Here is an 18,432-nt window from a genome sequence, read left to right on the forward strand (position 1 = left end):
CAAGAGCACATAACCTGAAAAAGGTAAAAATGTTTAAGACAGAGCAATGAAGTAGCAGGCATGGAAAGCACATGCTTTAAAATCAGGGTCCTATGTGCACGAAAAAAAAAAAAGAAAAAAAAAGCTTATCTACATGAAAGGTTTTAAGTAGGCATAAATGACATCTGATGTAGTGAATTAACGGTAGTGCATGTAGCTAGAATCCTCTTACTAGCATTAATGCCTACTACAGCAAATAACTAACTCCCACCTAAATCTCTTACCTTCATAATAATGAGACATCCCACTGGGTATCTGTGGGAAAATCTGTGGCTTAGGAGAGATTTTCCATTTACAGTAGCAGTCTAAGGCCTACCTAATTCAAGTAACAAATTATCTCTGTAACATAACCAATGTTTGTGCGCACATATCTATACAGGTAAACAACTCTATCTCTATTATTAGTCTATACAATTCAGGTAGGGCTTATATCACACTCAACACATGACACTAACCAAGGTACAGTACCCTATTCCTACAACCATTATAATTGATATACTGATGGACAACTAACCCACAGTGGACCAAAAGAGTCAAACCAAGGACTTCTGCAGAATTTATGAGGAAAGAAGTGTTTTTACTTATTTTTTAACTCCTGGAATTGCTAGCTATACAGATCACTGAAGTCTGGAACGAAGGGGGTCACTTTGCTTTGTGGAAAAAAGTGTGCCTTTCTCATGAGGCCAAAGCAGAAGACAATAGCCAAGAAACGAAAATATTTCTGACACTTTGATTTTTGTTTGAGCATCTAGAAATACTCATCTTCCCAGTTAAATGAGCTAATAAATTTCCTTACTTTAAGAAACTAGTCTGAAGGTTTATCACATGACTAGAAGAGTCCTGAATAATCTCAAGAAATTTTGATGACATTTTCATACCAAAACAGCTGTCACAAATCCATTTACTCAAGAACACGTTACTATCATCAGTATAGTAACCAAGAATTTGACACACAACTATATCAGCCTGTTTAATGACGCTAGGAGGAGCACAATTTCATTTTATGTAACTCCAGGTAATATAAAAGAATACTTTTAAAATCACTTTTCACCTTCATAGATGCCCTGTCTTAAAGAAGAAAAAGGTGAAAGAATTGAAGAACCAACGTTGAGGAAGCACCGTATTTAGCTTGTTCATCTCCTACTTAAGGTTTTTTCTGAAAATAGGTTCTAAACCAGGAGAGGTTTACACCTGAAATTAAATACTAGTGTTAGGTTTGGGTGGTTTTTAATTATTTACCCTCTGGGAAAGAGGTGGGGAGGAGGAGAAGTATAGGAGAAGGGAAGACTATGTGCTCTGAAATAAACCATCCCAAGGAAGGCAAACCAGCAGGAATGAACTAATGATACTAAAATTACCTACTGAGATTAAATTAGGAAGGAGTCAGAAGAAAGGATCATATTTAATTCTCCCCTTTTGGAAAAAGATTAAATATATTTGTATAAAATTAATATTTTAAATAGGCAATAGGTTTCTAAAAATATTTTTCTCCAAAGTACCACACTACAGGCATTAAACAGTCATACCTGAAACATTAACTATTTTGTAAATTTGCTACCTATAAAAAAAGAAAAAAATCGTTCTTACTGTTGACGTAACTGTCGGCAGCTCTCAATATGAGTGGATGTATTTTGATGCTGAATCCAATCCTATTATAAAAGGAGGAAAGTGCACGAATTAGAACATTCCTCATTTGATTAATGAAATCAGGCTTTTTAACATGACACAATATACTTTGTTTTTTCAAAAATTAAACAAATCTAGTTATAAATACCATTTGGCTACTCAATAAAATTTTCACAAACAAAAATAAAAGGCCTCCAAACAAAAGCACTTAATACCAACTCATTGATGCCATTTTAAAACATTTTAGTATAGAAAACATTTTAAAAAATCATACCCATGGATACTTATTTTGAAGTCAAATATACATTTAAACTTGGAGAAAATAAAAGCATGGATCAGAAATAACTCATCTCAAATACAGAACAACACTACAGAGAACACCAAAAACTCTATAAATAGAATGGTATCTGAAATGGCATCTTCAAAATACAGTCTCAATGCCTTACAACTCTAAAATTCAAGGTAACGACATTAACAACAAAAAATCCTACCTCTTAGGCCAATACCATTCCAAACAAGGTACTCACTATATATTGGCAAAGGATAAGATTAGTAAAAATATGAAAAAATGCTGATCAAATCTAATTTATTTTCAGGATGTAATGGAAAGTAACATCATTTCAAAGACACACTATCCCTTACATATAGAGCTTTACAATGAACAAAATGATTTCTTACACATAACTTCATATGTCACAAAGCTGCCCTAAAATTACATTCTGTATCATAAAAAACTCCTGGAAGATACATCTGATTTTTTTAAAGGCAATACAGTTTTCAAAGATACCCCCAAGTGCAATCAGTTAAAAGCGATGTGTATGTTACTCAATGTTTTATTGTTTCTCCAACATTTGGAAAGGCAGAAAACTTACTGAACAGTTCTGTATTTTAAAACTTTCCTTAAGGAAAATGTTATTCATTTCCATTTCAAAAACATTTTAGTTTGTCATAGCCAAAGATGAAACTAGAAGTATCCAGAGTTAAAAACCACAGTTGACACTAATTTTGGAATTTGCTTTGTCGAGAACTATCTGAAAATAAGTGCATGCTACTTGCAATACTCAGCAGCAGGTTATGACAAACCCTAAATTATTTCATTAAGCCATGAAACTGTGGATTGCAAAAAAGAAATATTTGCATATCCTGCTCAATGATACAAATATTTAGAAAGCTAGAAGAGACTGGCAGTTAAGAACCTTTAGTACTGTTAATTCCATGGATATTTACATCAGACATACTGGCAGGTATCAAGTTGGGCATGATTTATTTGGACCATAAAGTGTTTTATTTGATTAAGTTGCCAATATTTAAAAATCCAGAGATTTCCAGCTTTTCTTGAAAAACAAAATGAAGATATAATACTAGACATGTATTTGATATATAGCAACCATCATCTGATGCTGACAGCTAACTTATTTAAGGCATACTCTCTCCAGTTCTACACACACCCATACACACACCCACTTTTAACAGGACCACTTTGCTCACTGACATTACTCACTTTTAAGCTCAGTATATATATATCTACACAGCTCCAATTTCTAGACTCTCCAGTAAGACAAGGGTCCAAAAGCAGTACTTCTCTCCAGAAAAAAAGTGGTAATTATCTATTAAGCAGGAGATGCTGCAAGTACTGTAGACTTGAGTGGGCCCAGAATCAAATTGTGAAAATACCTACCCATATCAGAGCTCACTCTCTATCCACCGACTACTTCAAGTCTTTTGTCAGTCAGTATTTTCTCAAATTATTTCAGTCAAAAAGACATGGCTTCTAAACCAACTGTGGCAGTCAAAAAGACTAACTTCTAAAGTAAGGATGGTTCCTCCTTTAATGTCTGAAACCCAATTTAGAAAAAAAATAATTTCACATTTTCTTGTCTTTTTCAGGCTATAGCTTTAAAGATTCAGAGGTGAGGAACATATTGTCAGGTGTTACTTAGCAAGAAAAAATTTGCAATTGGTAATTTATATTTATTGGTTACACATTTATAATGTCAAATACATGCACACTTACAAGGCAACAAGATATATCACAGAAACGAGAGGTAGTTTGTACTACCTAAGTCCATGTTCACAAATTCCTATCATTTGTCATCCACTCGTGAAGAATTCATTAGTTAGGTCTATTGTGCTGTTCTGATCTTTTAGGTGTCTGTTCATTTAAAATGGCAATCAATCTCTGAACTCTAATAATCATTAAATGATTTCTTTTCCTAATTTTTACTTTTATCATAGTAATCCATACTTTCACCAACTTACACCTGAATAACTAGGGAAGCCTCAAATTAGGTGCCCCACACTGTCTCTTCTCATTTCTACTCATCTTGCACACATCAATCAGTTTTATCTCCCTAAAATACATTTTTAATGTGTCACTTCACATACGAAGAACCTTAATTAGCTTCCTAATGCCTCTCAAGTCTAAACTCCTTAGGCTAGCTTTTCAAGGCCCCTCAAACTTATTGCTGTTGCTCCTATCTGAAATGTCATCCCTTCTCCCCTGGGTACATCATCATTCAACACCCATCTTCAACCTACTCCATGAAGTCTTCCCTCCCGAACACTCTAATCCAGACAAACTTAGTGCAGTTAGTCACTCAGCCTTATCTAACGAGAGTACAGAAGTCTTCTGATGTCAGAAAGTATATTATACTTTCTAATTACATACTGTTAAATACACAATAAGTGTTGGTAAATTGATAATGCTGGCCTGCACTGATATAAGTCTGCAATCAAGATATATTAAATCTCTCTCCCCCTACAGCATATCCCAACAAATTAATTACGAACCATTTGTTGTCTTCCAATTTTTGAAAAATTCTTTAGGTATATAATTTTTCTTCTCAGTGAGACTGTAAAAACTGCTTAAGAACAACATGTAAACTTTATATAGTTCTTTATTTCCATCCCAGTACCTAATATAGTCGTGTACAAAACTAATAGTTACTGAATAAATGTATACCTTTTCTATCCACCAGATTAAAAACTAAAACTGTTAAGATATTCTTCTTGGATTCATCATGACTAATTGAGAGTTCAAAATAAATGGAATACAGGGGGCCTAACACTCATTCAGTACTCAGGCCAGGGCTACTTATAAATTTTTAACTCAGTGCTATGAATTATTCTGAGATTTTTCAAGACTTTGCTATCCTCTTTGACAGGGCAAGGCAATTATTACTTCATCAGGATTCAGCAAATCTAGCTAAAATGAGGTAGAATGCTGTTTTCCTTTGCTGGCATTAACCTTTACAACAAACGCATCAGTTCTAGATATCAGATTCTTGTTGGCTAAAGCTGCTGAATGGGTAATAGACAATAAAAGGGCAGCACTGGAAGGAGAAAAAAGAAGAGAATTAACACCTACAGACCTTTGAGCCTATTCAAAGTATACAACCAATGCTATGGCCTTGAATCAAAGCTTGTTCCCGTGGGAAGTACATTCCTTCCTGACCACTTGTGTTAAATAATATACATCTTCAAATCACATTAGTAAATAGAAGAAACAGTGGTTTCCAAACATATCTAAGTAAATAAAACATACTTGTAAGTTTCTACTCAAACCCACCAATGATTACTATTAAACAGTATATTCTACATTACTCTTCAGCACCTCTGTAAAATACTTCATTCTAACTACATTAATCACGAAGACAATTAAGGCTTCTTTGTTTTTTAAAGACTCTTCTCTCTAAAGTTCTATTGTTTTACACTCTATGCTCTGAGCCCACAGCTGGTCCCAATAATTCATCTTGACTCAACCTTGCTATACATTAAGTTATTTTAGGAAGCTCCTTCTCATGAAATACTAAAAATCCTATTCCAGATACAGTAAAATATTTAAATCAACATTAACTGTTTTTAGCTCAAGACCGGAAGATACATGCAAGGCTACAAAATACTGTATCTTAAAAGTGTGCAGTACAAATGTTTTATTCCAAGCTTTTATTTTTATACTAACAGACTCTCCAATTTAGATAAAGGTAACTCATGTGACATTGTCGTATAAGTACAGTTTATGTCAATATAAATTTTATGTTGCATTTTCTGGGATAACTTCCAAATGTTCAAAATAAATGGCCAAACCCATGTGGTGTGCCCAGTCACAGAATACAGAAAGCTTAACACCCAATTCAGTACTTAGGCCAGGCTACTTAAGATGACACCTAAGTGTTGATGTTGCAATCAAAATTTCTGCCTTTTCTTTAATGCCTAGTTAACACCAGCATATATGAGAATTTAGAGGAAACTTGGGCGCTGAGTATCATGATACAGTGATCTTTAAAAACACTCACCTTCAAATGACTACATTCTACGTTACACAGAGAACACAAATGTGGAAATATTCTTGGAGACGCTGCATAATAATCATTCATCATAGAAGGAGTTGGAAGTCTCTTCATCTTCTGGGCATCAGCATGTGAAAACTTTGGTAGCCATGATGCTTTCACAATCCCAAAGGGAGACTGAATGGGGATGTCAGCCTCTGACTGGTAATTCTTTTTACTTCCTCCTGATCCATGTACATTAGATGAATTAATGACAGGTTCACGTGGGATCCGCTCTTGTTGGCTTACAGCTGAAATTAATTCTGATGAAAAGGGCTGCTGGTTCACAGAAGGAGGAATCAGAGACTGACTCATTGTCTGGTTAACTGTCTGGCTAATGGATTGGCTGACAGATTTTACAGGTTCAAGGACTGACTGTCCTCCTGAAATGTGTAAGCCTGACATCTTGCTTCCACTCTCAACTGGGAAAAAGGACTGATTATTGGAGGACTCACTGGGGAAGTCCATCTGTCGAAACACATCTTCAACAGGAAACATAGAATTACATATCACATTTGGAGCGGGAACAGATGCAGAAATGCTCGGCTGTGACCGAAATTCATTCTTGACCTCATCAGTTGGAATTTCAGGATCATAAATACGTACTTCAAGTGGATCTTCTGTGTAGCCATATTTGCTTGCATGCCCATAATCAATCACATTACTCGAAACTGCCTCATTACCAAGTGTTTCTTTATTTCTGCTCTGAGAAGGTAAATTAGGTAATCGGCGCCCCATTTTTCGCATTCTTATATCCCTCAAAATTAATGGCATATTTTCAGGAGTTAGCTGTTCATCAGGATAGCGGCTGAGTTCTTCTAAGTCTTCATTAGATAATCCAAAACTTGCTAAGATACTTGAGGCACTCTCTTTTGTATAGCGGCTCTGTACTTTAGGACTCTGCTCCGTAACCTGCGTTACAGAACTCTGTTTCACTCCCACTGATGCAGATATATGAGGCTCATCATCCCACCGGCTACCATGAGGCTTCCCCTTCTTTTGCTGTGCTTCATGAAAATCCAATTTTTCTTTGGTCAATCTTGGATCAGTTCGGTGTTGAGTTACCTGAACATTCATTCTCTGTGGTCCCATGTTCTGATAAGATTCATGACCAGCAAATCTGTGTGGAATTCCACGGGCTCTCCCTGCTGGGTAAAATCTTGGAAGACCCATAGATCCAGGCCTCATAAATGGTCCTGGAGGCCTCATCCCAGAAGGGTTAGGTGCTCGTGGCCTCTGAAGTGGAAAGTTTCCTCGAGGATTAAACCTGGGTCTCGACATGGCTATTTTCAAGAAAGCCTGATTTAATAAAGTATAAGGTGGTGTTGAACTATGTGAGGCAACGGCATTCAGCTGCTGAAGCGCCAACTGAGTCTTAATCTGAGCAAAGTGCAAAGGAGATGGGCCCAACAGAAGTGGGTTTGCAATGCCCAGGTTCAAGGAATTCACAAGTGGTGCGAAATTTTCCAAGAATAACACAAAGCTGAAAGTTAAAACACAAATATTAGATCATTTTAACTCAAACTACTTCATGAAGTGGGTTCTACAGCCAGTGTAAAACATTTTGAAACAAAGCCATGAAACCATTCTGCATTTCATACACTTTTAGAGTGTTTACGAGGATTTTAAACTTTCCCCAAAACTTTCTCTTCTTTTCTTTCCCGAATCCAGAACATAAACCCCAAACCACAAGCCAGAGTTCAAGTATACTGTGTTGCACTGGGTGCTGTCCTAGGTGCTGAGCGGTAATAACAACTCCTTTTAAAACTTCTTAGAAGTGTCCAAATCCTGCATGCCATTGGGGGATGGGGTGAGAATATACATTCAGTTGCTGTGGTCAGTAAGTTCTCAGAAGTTGTTTCTTTATCATCAGAGATCTTTTCCCCCTTCTTTTTGATTTTAGTGGAAAGGAATGAGTTCAGAATCATTCATTTTTCTGTCTAATGACAGTCATGGAGTTTTCAAGCCAAATAAAACATGATTCCTATAGCCGAAAGGCAAGCAATCTAACAAGAAAAACAAAATAAAGAGTTTGTCATTATTGCAACAATGCTGAAAAGCATCAGAAAAGGATTTATTTCTGGAAAAGGTCATGAAAGCTTGAGTTGAGTTTTTATAGGATGAGTATCTTCTAGAGTTTTGAGGGAACTAGGATAAGAGAGATTTCAGACAACAAGGTCTTACTAAACATGTGTTTATCAAATTTTTAAAAATGTAGAATAGCCTAGGTTAAGGTTTCTGAATAAAATAAGATGAAATAGCTTGCTAGGATGATTTTAAAATTTAAGATTAATTAAACTTATTAACTGCATGTTTCTGACAAAGCTATAAAATTATGGACCAAGACAAAATATATAGCTTCAGTTAAGACGTGAATCTTCAGTAACCCCAGGACTATTTAATAAAATTATTTATGAAGACAAAGTAAAATTTGCCGAGAACCTCTCTCCCTTATGCCAACTTTTAGCTAGTGTTTTTACTGACTTGGTACTTTCTCCCAAAACTATCCATTTTCAACCCTTTGTTCTCTACACCGATTCCTTTAATCAATGAGGCTCAAAAACATTCTATTCTCCATTTCTAACTAATCATAAAATTCTATGTATTTCTGTCAATATCTCTAATATATACCCTCCTTTTTCCTTTCACCACTACCCTACTGCAAGCTCTCATCACTCTATACCACAGCTGCCCTCCATTTCAATTCATTCTATCATTACTGATTAATATCCTTAAAACTTCTTTTATTATCAATCCTCTACATAAAAATCTTCACCACTTTACTGTTTCCTGTAAGACAGTGTCCAAACTTGTCAACATGGCATTTAGTATATAACCTAATCCCAATCTACCTTTACACTCTACTAGCCAATAATACATTAATGAAAAATTTTTGCTACAGCCAAACTGGTCTATACTTGCAATCTCCTGACCAATTTCAACACATTCTTGCTTCCATACTTTATTCATACCTCACCACCTAGAATACTCCTAGCTCTCTGAATCAAACTCACTCTTCAAGATTGTTTCCAAGTCCCACCCCACAAGAATCTCTTTGCTCCTACGGCACATATTAAGCTACCAATCTAACAAATGCAGTAATACATTCAATGTTCACATTTACTTCTAAGCTAGTAATGTATCTCTATACATCAGATGAGAAGGGTTTGAATTCTACCAGGTTCACCACTTACTATTAAGATCTTGGACAAGCTACCAAGATAACCTCCAGGGCATCAGTTTCCTCATCTGTAAAATGGGAAAGTATCTTCCTCTCCGGATTGTCAAGGACTACAATAGTTAGATGAAATACACACATGTACAATGTTTAACAAAGGAGCTGCCCAATAAATGTTAGTTTTACTCTCTCTCCCCTCATTCCACTGAGCAGGGGCCTTTCGAGCAGACAAATCACACTCCTAAGCATCAATATCTTTTAATCTCTGCCTCTGCAAAGCAGAGCGTAGCTAAATTGGGGGGCACGGGGCGGGGGGGGAGAGGGTAAGCAAAAGCAGAAATGATAAAAATAATTTCTATTTCTATTCACACACAACCTCTATCTTAACAGATTCAGAAGAATAGGGTGAAATCTCTAGAATACAAAACCTATCCTGGAACAACTACAATATAATAGGTGCTCTAAAAGCCCAAAAGTAAAAGCAATCCAAAAAGGCAGCTTTATAAAACAGTGTTTTGAAGCAATTAATTCCTAATAATGTAAATGTCTTTAAAAAAAAAAAAAAAAAAAAACCTCAAAATGCAAAAAGATTAGAAAAAGGCAAACTTCCCGACTACACCATCGTATGCTCCAGTCTACAGTTAACACTTTTTGCTTGGCTGTTATAAACTGAAAATCTACAGTTATCCACATAGCTTTGTTGATGCACTGGCATTTAAAGAATCAAATGTTATTGACTCAAGTACCTAACAAAAAATGATGAATTTTGGATTTTCATTAAAATAATCTAGAAAACAAAGGGTGCATGTTGGCAGGGGTGAGGGGTGGGGTTTGGTGAGAGGGAAGTTTGATGAAGCACGACTAGCAAAAATATTTGTTGTGGAAGCTAAATGATGGGTCCAAAAGGATTTATTACCTTTCCTCTCTACTTTTTTTACGTTTGAACATTACCAAAATAAAAAGTCAAAGTGCTAAATATTAAGTATGACATTTTTAACAGGAAACAAGAAAGGAAGGTGGGAGAGTATAAAACCAACTAACTTCATACTTCTCAATCTAATCTAACATTATCGCACCAAAGTCTAACAAAAGCCAAAATCAGCTAATTTGTTATGATTAACAGGCAATGTATAAATAACATGAAGATTTAAGTCTAAAATCTCATTTTAGTTCATTTTCACCTACATCATTCCTTCCCACCTGACTAAACTGACTTATTAAACTGGTCTCATATTTCACTCTGTCTTGGTTTCATTTTATGTTTTGGTGGGAAAAAAAACTGAGATGAAGAAAGCAAAATTAAGAAAAACAAGCAAAGGGCTCGTGATACAAAACCTCTGATTAAGAATTAGGTTATGCCACACCAAAGAAAATAAACCCTCAGTCTTTTGAGAATGAAACTGATATAAGCTAAAAACAACGTGATAAGAAACAAAAACCAATAAGACAAGGGTAAATTTGGCATTAACACCTGGAAAACAACTGAACAAATAAAGATAACAATTACAAAGCCTTTTTCACTTAATTCAGGAGTTCTGGCCATAAAGAGGTTCGTTCACCTAATGGAATTTACAGAGAACCAACGCATCAAATCATTAAACTAACTTGGAAAAATCTGAGTTGAGATCTGAGTTCTTAATTATTAACTCCTTGAACACAACTGCAATTAAATAATACTTATCCTTTCAAATAAATTTTTTTAAAAAGTAGTAAATGAAATCCTTACCAGTAAAACCATTACTGACAATGAACTAATATTTTGATGTAATTTCTTCTAGTTTTGTGTATGTGCATACATACATGGATGGGAAGGGGAAAAGGGTACACCAAAATTTATTGTATGAACTACACTATTTGCTATTTTCAATCAACATTTTATTTTCCTATATTTAATATTCTTCAAAAATAGGATATTTAATGGTTACAAAACATTCTGAACGCCTGAAGAATTATTATTTTGACAAGTAGCAGTTAAAAACTCTTCCATGTCCTATCAAGAACTATAACATGCCACTTTGATGAAACAAGAAATATTGAATAAAATGTCAACCATAAAAATTCTTTTAGAAGCATCTAGTAGAAACTGAGTTCTTGAGGCAGACATGAAAAAATGGCTTGATGGATTAAAAAAAAAATGCCCTTATATCCCATGAGGTATTTCTGAGATGTCCACTACCATGGACAATCAAAATCTGCCTGCTATTTTGATAGTCTTTCAGATGGAAGGGAATCCTTAATTTTCTTTACAGATATTGATAAAGAAATCTGAAACCTAAAAATATAAAAGCATCATCAAAAATTAGTCAGCCAGATCATAATGGCTCCATTAGAGTCATAATGAAAAGATTTATCAAACCCCATACTTGAGTTTTATAGCATTTTTGGTTTAAAAAGCACTTTGATATTCACTATCTCATCTGAGCCTTACAACAACACTGTGAGCAAAGGAATCCAAGTTTACAGATTAAGTAAGGCCTTAGAACTAAGTGGCAAGGTCACAAATAGAACCTATAACTCCTCTCAGTGATCTTTCCACGCGGTATTCTAGATATATAAGATTTAAATTTGTCTTAGAGCTTTGTTTTTTCTAGTTATTAAAAAAAAAGCAATAAATGTTTATTACCACCCTCCCCCAGAAGAAAAATTATCATGACATGCAGAAAAGAAAAAAAGTCTTCTATAATCTCACCACGAAGGGAAAACTACCATTAGCATTACTTTTCTAGGTATATACCCATATACCTCATTTGATACCCTGTGTTAGAGCAACTGTTTGTCTCAATATATAAAATCTACTTTCACACCTAGGAATGCAAGTACTACACTGGCCAGCTAATACAAGAGTACATGTCATTTTGTGCTCTTCTCACTTTAACTTGTACTCAATCTCCTAGTCTTCTCTAGTATATAGATAGATCCACTCAGCCAACTCTTTTCTACCTTTAGTTTTGGTCCTTCATGTCTCACAAAAGGTATGCAAGTCATAATTCTGAAGGTGCCACAAATATCATGCTGGATGTTAAAATTTTCAAAATGTGGTCCACCTCAATGACACTGTTAAAGAAACAAAGAAAAAAGCAGAAAACCAGAAACACTGTTTTCATCATGAAGGGCATCCAACCTCACTGCTACCTGGAAGGATTGGTAACCATCATGATTTCAGATTTGAAACAAAATGGAAGATCAACTTGCTAATAATGCACAACACCAGGAACAGATCACCATGAGAACCACAAACAACCTTCTACAGCAATGATTTAATAGTTATTATTTCCAGGAAAAACAACTTTTTTGATCAACTGGATATGTGAGTATAATCAGATGCTTTTTTTTTTTTTTTTTTAGGAATATGTGTACTGCATACATAAACGGGTCTCTACAGACAACACTGTATTCTCAATAAATGATGCCTCCCCTGAGATGTTCATTGGTGGTCCTGCTTATTACTTTGCTGCCCTCAACAAATACAACACATTAGTGCAAGAGAAACCACCAGATCCGGTTGGAATAAAGAAATCTTTTCTGGGATTTTTTTCTTAAACTAGAAATGAGAAAAATGGTGAATACTGATAACATTCTTCTGTCAAAATGCTGCTGACAGCGTACTTACTGCCTTAGTGAGAAAGCACGAACACTGAAACTAAATAAAGCCAATATAACAGGTAAGCAGGACCAAGAGGTAAATACAGTACTGAGGACATTCACTATCCCGTTCCAATTGTTCTTGAAGTCAAATTGCGTCCCTGCCCTCCCTGCCATTTGGTTGTTCACTTCTTTCATGAAGTGCATGAGCCAGAAAATGTTCCCATCTGCCTGAAGTGGGTTTCCAAAATCTTTAAGCATAACTAAACTATCTGGCCAAATGCCTCAAAATGCCGAAAGCCTTAAAGTCTTTACAAAGTACAAAAGAGCATATATAATGTTATTTTATATAAAAAAGGGAAATGAGAAAACACATATATCTGCTCATGGTTACAAACAGAAGTATAGGTAGGATGACAAGGAAAACAATGAAGTGGGTTACCTATAAGGGGTAATAGAGAGGACTGAAAGGAAATAAATGGGAACGATATTTCTTGGAGTATATCTTACTATATAATTTTGACTTTCAGAAGCATGTTAACAATCTAAATTTTTTAAAAAATTAAATCCAGGATGGGAAGAAGGGGGAAAAAAGCTAAGCTGAAAGCAAACTAATTCATTTTTCAAATGAATACCACAACTCACGGAAGTGGAAAAAGAAAACGAATGCAAGTAATTTATGAACCCACTATCTGATTTATACACCCTCAGTTTTGGTGGAGCTAGGAGAAAAGGGAGAACGACAAACAAGTTTTTACTCTTTTCAGTAGTTTGGGGTTTTTTTGCCTTTTTTTTGCAGTGGTATTGATGAAGCAATTCTTAAATTACTTCAGATATATCATGGGATTGAGCATATAAGTAAATGTTTTGATAGTGCTGGGAACCAGGGTTCTCACTGTGGAAAACAAGAGAATGCAAGAAAGAACTGGAAGGTAATAAATTACAAACCACCAAGAAAGCTAGGAGTCCATAACGCCATACCAATAAATCACTCTAAATGTAGAGGAACTGTTAAGCTGGAAAATCATTTTATAACCATCGTGGTAATGTAAAGATTGGTTCTGGCAACAATCATCCATGCAGGTTAAATCCGGAGTGAAATTTTGATGAGGAATAGGACATTTGCATGGTCTTAAAATATTTCTCCACAGATCAATTAGTTCAAAGGAGAAAAAAACATCAAACATTTTGACCAAACATCATATTATCCATGAGGAGCAGATGGACTTCATGTACCCCCAGATCCTGATACCATGGGGGAACAAAGCAATTTGATTTTTCTGGCCAGGGACGCACAATCTGAATCTATTTAAGAGGAAACATCAAAAAAAATCCAAAGTGAGAAATGTTCTATTAAAAAAAAAAAAAAGAAAGCAAATAGTATTCTTCAAAAATGTCGATGTCACAAAAGATAAAAAGACACTAGAAATATTCCAAAGTAAGGAAGACTAAATGCAATTACCTAATCCTAGACCGATCCTGTGCTGGAGGGGGGAAAATGCTATAAGAAACATTATTGGGCCAACTGACAAAATCAGAATATGGTAAAAAAAATTTATCAACATTAAATTCACTGAGACTGACAACAGTACTATGATTACAAAAGAAAATATCCTATTCTTAGGAAATAAACTAATTAATAAACTAATAAAGGGTAAAGGAACACAATACATGCAACTTACTCTCAAGATAGTTCAGGAAAAAGATAACGGTGCATGTGTGTGCATGTAAGCACGCAAAACGATAGCGGGAAGGGAAACAGGGAATTCCCCTGTAAGTCAGCACTTTAATTCAAAAATAGTAAATGACCCAATACCAGGCTATGGAACATCTTAGTTATATACTAGGTCAATAAAGGACTATAAGCAAGTATGGCAACAGGCAGAAAACGGCAAGGAGCATCAGCCCTAGGCACATTTTGGGATTTGGCTATTCTTTTTCTGCACCATGTTCACTCCCTACTGACTGTTAGTCAACCTATTATGCAATCCTGAATAATCTGATCTTTGGGGAAATTTGCACTTATCTGAAGACACCCACCCTGCTACGAGGGGTGCCAGCAAGTGACTTCATGCAAAAATCGGGTAACTCCCATAAGTAAAATTTAACACTAACTTAGCACAATGTTTTTTAAGAACTTAGACCCTGGACTCAGTGCTTTAATTCTGATCCTGTTGCTTGCTAAAAATGTGAGCCTCAGCAAGCTGATTAACCCAAGACTCAGTAAAACAGCACAGAATGCTGATGTGAAGAACGATTAAAATTATACCCCCTGACAGGCAACAGATGCTCAAAAAATGTTAGATAGTAAACATTTTACCTAAGAAGCAGATAGTCGTTTGTTCCTTTTATCAAGACTTGGGTAATCTCTGAAAATTTCAATATGGTAGTAGAAATAGAAATTAAATTAATACATGTATACACAGTTATGTGTGTGGTATATAAGAAACAACTGGGGAGATTTGAATACTGACTGAATATCTGACATTAGGAAACTATTATTACTTTAGGTGTGATATGCATGTTTTTTCCTAAATATTTTAAAGAAAAATTCTGAACTATAAATTGATGAATGATATGTTATGGGATTTGCTTAAAAATAATAGGGTGGAGGGTAGAGACAAGATTGACCATTAGCTTATAATTGTTGAAGCTGGGTGATAGGTATATAGGTGAATCATTATATAATACTCTCTGCTTTTGTATATGCTTAAAATTTTCCCTAATTTAAAAAAAAATTTTTTAAGGAAGTGAAGAAATTCAAAAGAATATAAAGTTGGCAACATTCACGCATTAGCAGGGACAACAGGGAAATCAGTTGGAAGTTTAATAAAATAAAGACTGTGGAAATAAAGCAAGAAAAAATTATGAAAACTTAACAACTGTAAAAATAAATATATTTTGGTATTCAAAGGGCTCAAAAGAGTTGAAATATAATCCAAAATGTATGTACCCCAAGGTAAGCACTAAGAAAATGTCAAAATATGTGCACCTTAAAACCCCTTCTCCTATATTCCCTGAACGTTTCTCTTTTCAATACAAACCCATTACTTTTGATCCTCACTGATCATTAGAACTGTTTTATTTCTATACCTCACCTTTCCCTACCATTAATTCTTCCTTTCTATTATTCTCTTATTTTCCATATACCTACCTTCCTTCCATTTTCATTTCAATCACAAATTTCAGACTACAGTAAATAAAGTTGAAGCAATGAAAAGAGTACCTAAAGTTGTATACAAAGAGGGCTTACTGGCTTTAGCCACAAGCATAATTACTTTCAGTTTGGAGGATCTCTAAACCACTACATTTCAACATTCAGTAGCTTGTTTCCTTGCAAAACAGCCCAAAATATGTTACTGGGTACCCATACTAGAAGCACTGTTTCTCAGTATAAAACGCATTTTATCAATTATTTGGACAGATTTTTTCCAAACCTTAATCAGTATACATTAAGTCACAGCAGAAAGAGCACAATTTGGACTCCAAGGGCCTGAATGCTTGTCCAGACTCTAGCAGTCAGCAGCTGAGTTCATTCACTCAACATGTGAGCATCTAATCCATACCAGGCACTAGGGCAGATACAAACATGAACATAACAATCATATAAATAAAAGGTTACAATATATTTTGATAAGTGCTACAAGAGGCACATATAAAGCTTATATCAACAGATGGACAAAATATTTTAATGAAAGATTAGATGATCTTTCAGCTCCAAAATTCCATCAATTTAACCTAAATTCCTTTAATCCTCTTTTTAATTAAGAGAGAATATCTACAGGTTGCAATTTTCTATCAAAAGATGCTGCCTAAGCACTTAAAAATTTGCAACAATAGTAACAGCTAACATTTATTAAGCACCTAGTATGTTCCAAAGGATAGGAGCTTTTCATACATTTTCTAACTTAATTCTCGTAATAATCTCAAGCAGGAAGTAGTATTATCACCCTTTTACAGATAAGGAAACTAAAGTTCAGAAAGACTAAAATAACTTACCCCAAATCTCATTCATACAGTAGGAGGAAAACGGATCCGAAACCAGAACTTCTGATTCCAAAGCCTATTCTCTTTCCACTAAACTATTTGTCTCTCATTTTCTTTCACTACATAAAAACAAAATTTCCAGAGTTCACCTTCTTAAGAGGACCCAAGAGAAAATCTTTAAGATAGCCATGAAGTACAAGTGATCGCTGATTATAAGAAGCATTTTTTTTAAACCGGAGTATCTGCTGCACACACCCTCCACAACAAAATACAAGAGATTACAAAACTAAAATATAACCACTACTCAAGGTAACAGATGTGTGCGACATGAAAACTAGTTAATGAAAACGAATGAGATTTTGTGATTTCTTCCGTTTTATCTTTACCCTCACTTGGTTCCAACACAATCAAGAAGGGAAAGGCCCAGCATATTTTAGTGAATTAACGTGTTACTTTCACATAATTATTTAAAAGTGTATATTATGGAGTATGAGAATACAAAATTAAGTGTATATGAAATGCGATCAAAAAGAAAACGCAATATAAACCCGCCAAGTCTAGAATACCTAAACAATATTTAAAGCTATGTTAAAATAATGTAAGTTATGTGTTCATTTTCCTGTATAAACTTACATTAAGTCACTTCTTTGGTAGATTTTTTTTTTCAGGTTAATTTTAATTGCAAATCTGAGCCAGCAAACATCCTTGAAAAAATAGGTTAACCCTTTACAACAAATAAAGAAAAAAAAATTTTGTGTGTGTGCACAATTCCAAAGCTGGTTAGAAAAGGAATTTTAATCAACATAAGTCGCCGGATCCTGCTAACAAATTTTTCTTCAGAACTCCTCCAGATTAAAATATTACTTTCCCCCCAAATTTTGCCTAAGAGCAAATTTTAAGATTAAGAGAAAATAGCTTGAGGCAGCCTTCATTGTCTAGTTCAATTAATTAAAGATCTTGTAAATAAGTCTCCCTCATTCACAGTTATCTCAAACAACAAAAGATCTGTTTCAGATGTCCTCCAGGATTCTTGTATGTGGTACACATTCTCCCCCCACCGTGAATAGAACGCGGGCCCAAGCTAGGAATCACGCAAAACTCAATCATTAACGATCCGCATTCTCGATTCCTCTGAGAAATTTGGAAATAAGTATCTGAGCAGTTCATGAGGCCTCGGTATCCCGCACAGAGGTGACATTCTCTTCGCTTTCCTGCCCGCACAAGGCAGGCAGAGGAAACCCCGACCAGCAAAAGCCGCTGGATCTTACATTCCCCCGTCACCCGGACTCCCCCCTCCCCAGCCCCAAACACAAACACGCTCTTCTCTCCACGCTGCTTGCACAATGTCGCTCGCCAAAAGGCTCGGCTCGAGCTCCACCGCCTCTCTTCCAGGCCGGACGGGAATGGTTACTCCCTGCGCGATGCTCGCTCTGCACCGCTTCCTCCGGCTGTCAGGCCTGGCGCGGTCTCGGAAGGCCCTGCGCCGGTGGGGAAGGGGCCGCCACGGCCTTGCCAAAGGGCCGGCTTCGTTCCTCCGCCCAGTGCAACGGCGTCAGGCGGCTCCTCCTGAAGCAGGGTCCCAGCACGGGCGCCCGACCCGGCCCTCCGGGACTGTGCGGTGAACCGACGCGGCGGCGGGGCAGCCGAGCTCCCTTCCCATCCCGGGGGTCCCCCAACCTCCTCCCGCCCCCG

General features: G+C 35.9%; 1 protein-coding gene across 8 annotated transcripts in view; it reads right to left on the bottom strand.

The window, feature by feature from the left end:
• The window catches only part of ZNF638 (zinc finger protein 638), an 80,971-nt gene that overhangs the window by 62,265 nt on the left and 274 nt on the right, over positions 1-18,432 (bottom strand). For 5 of the 8 annotated variants that reach the window (XM_057741172.1, XM_057741174.1, XM_057741169.1 and 2 more), the window contains exons 2-3: positions 5,961-7,476; positions 1,627-1,688 (exon numbers count right to left, since the gene is read on the bottom strand). In XM_057741172.1, the coding sequence (XP_057597155.1) occupies positions 1,627-1,688; positions 5,961-7,274 (1,376 nt within the window). In that variant the 5' untranslated portion in view covers positions 7,275-7,476. Of the gene's footprint in view, positions 1-1,626; positions 1,689-3,343; positions 3,384-5,960; positions 7,477-18,432 lie in introns of those variants that run through there. The other 3 variants (XM_057741176.1, XM_057741175.1, XM_057741177.1) reach the window with 2 other exon arrangements.

The sequence above is a fragment of the Hippopotamus amphibius genome, chromosome 7, assembly GCF_030028045.1.
Source record: "Hippopotamus amphibius kiboko isolate mHipAmp2 chromosome 7, mHipAmp2.hap2, whole genome shotgun sequence".
NCBI lineage: Eukaryota > Metazoa > Chordata > Mammalia > Artiodactyla > Hippopotamidae > Hippopotamus > Hippopotamus amphibius.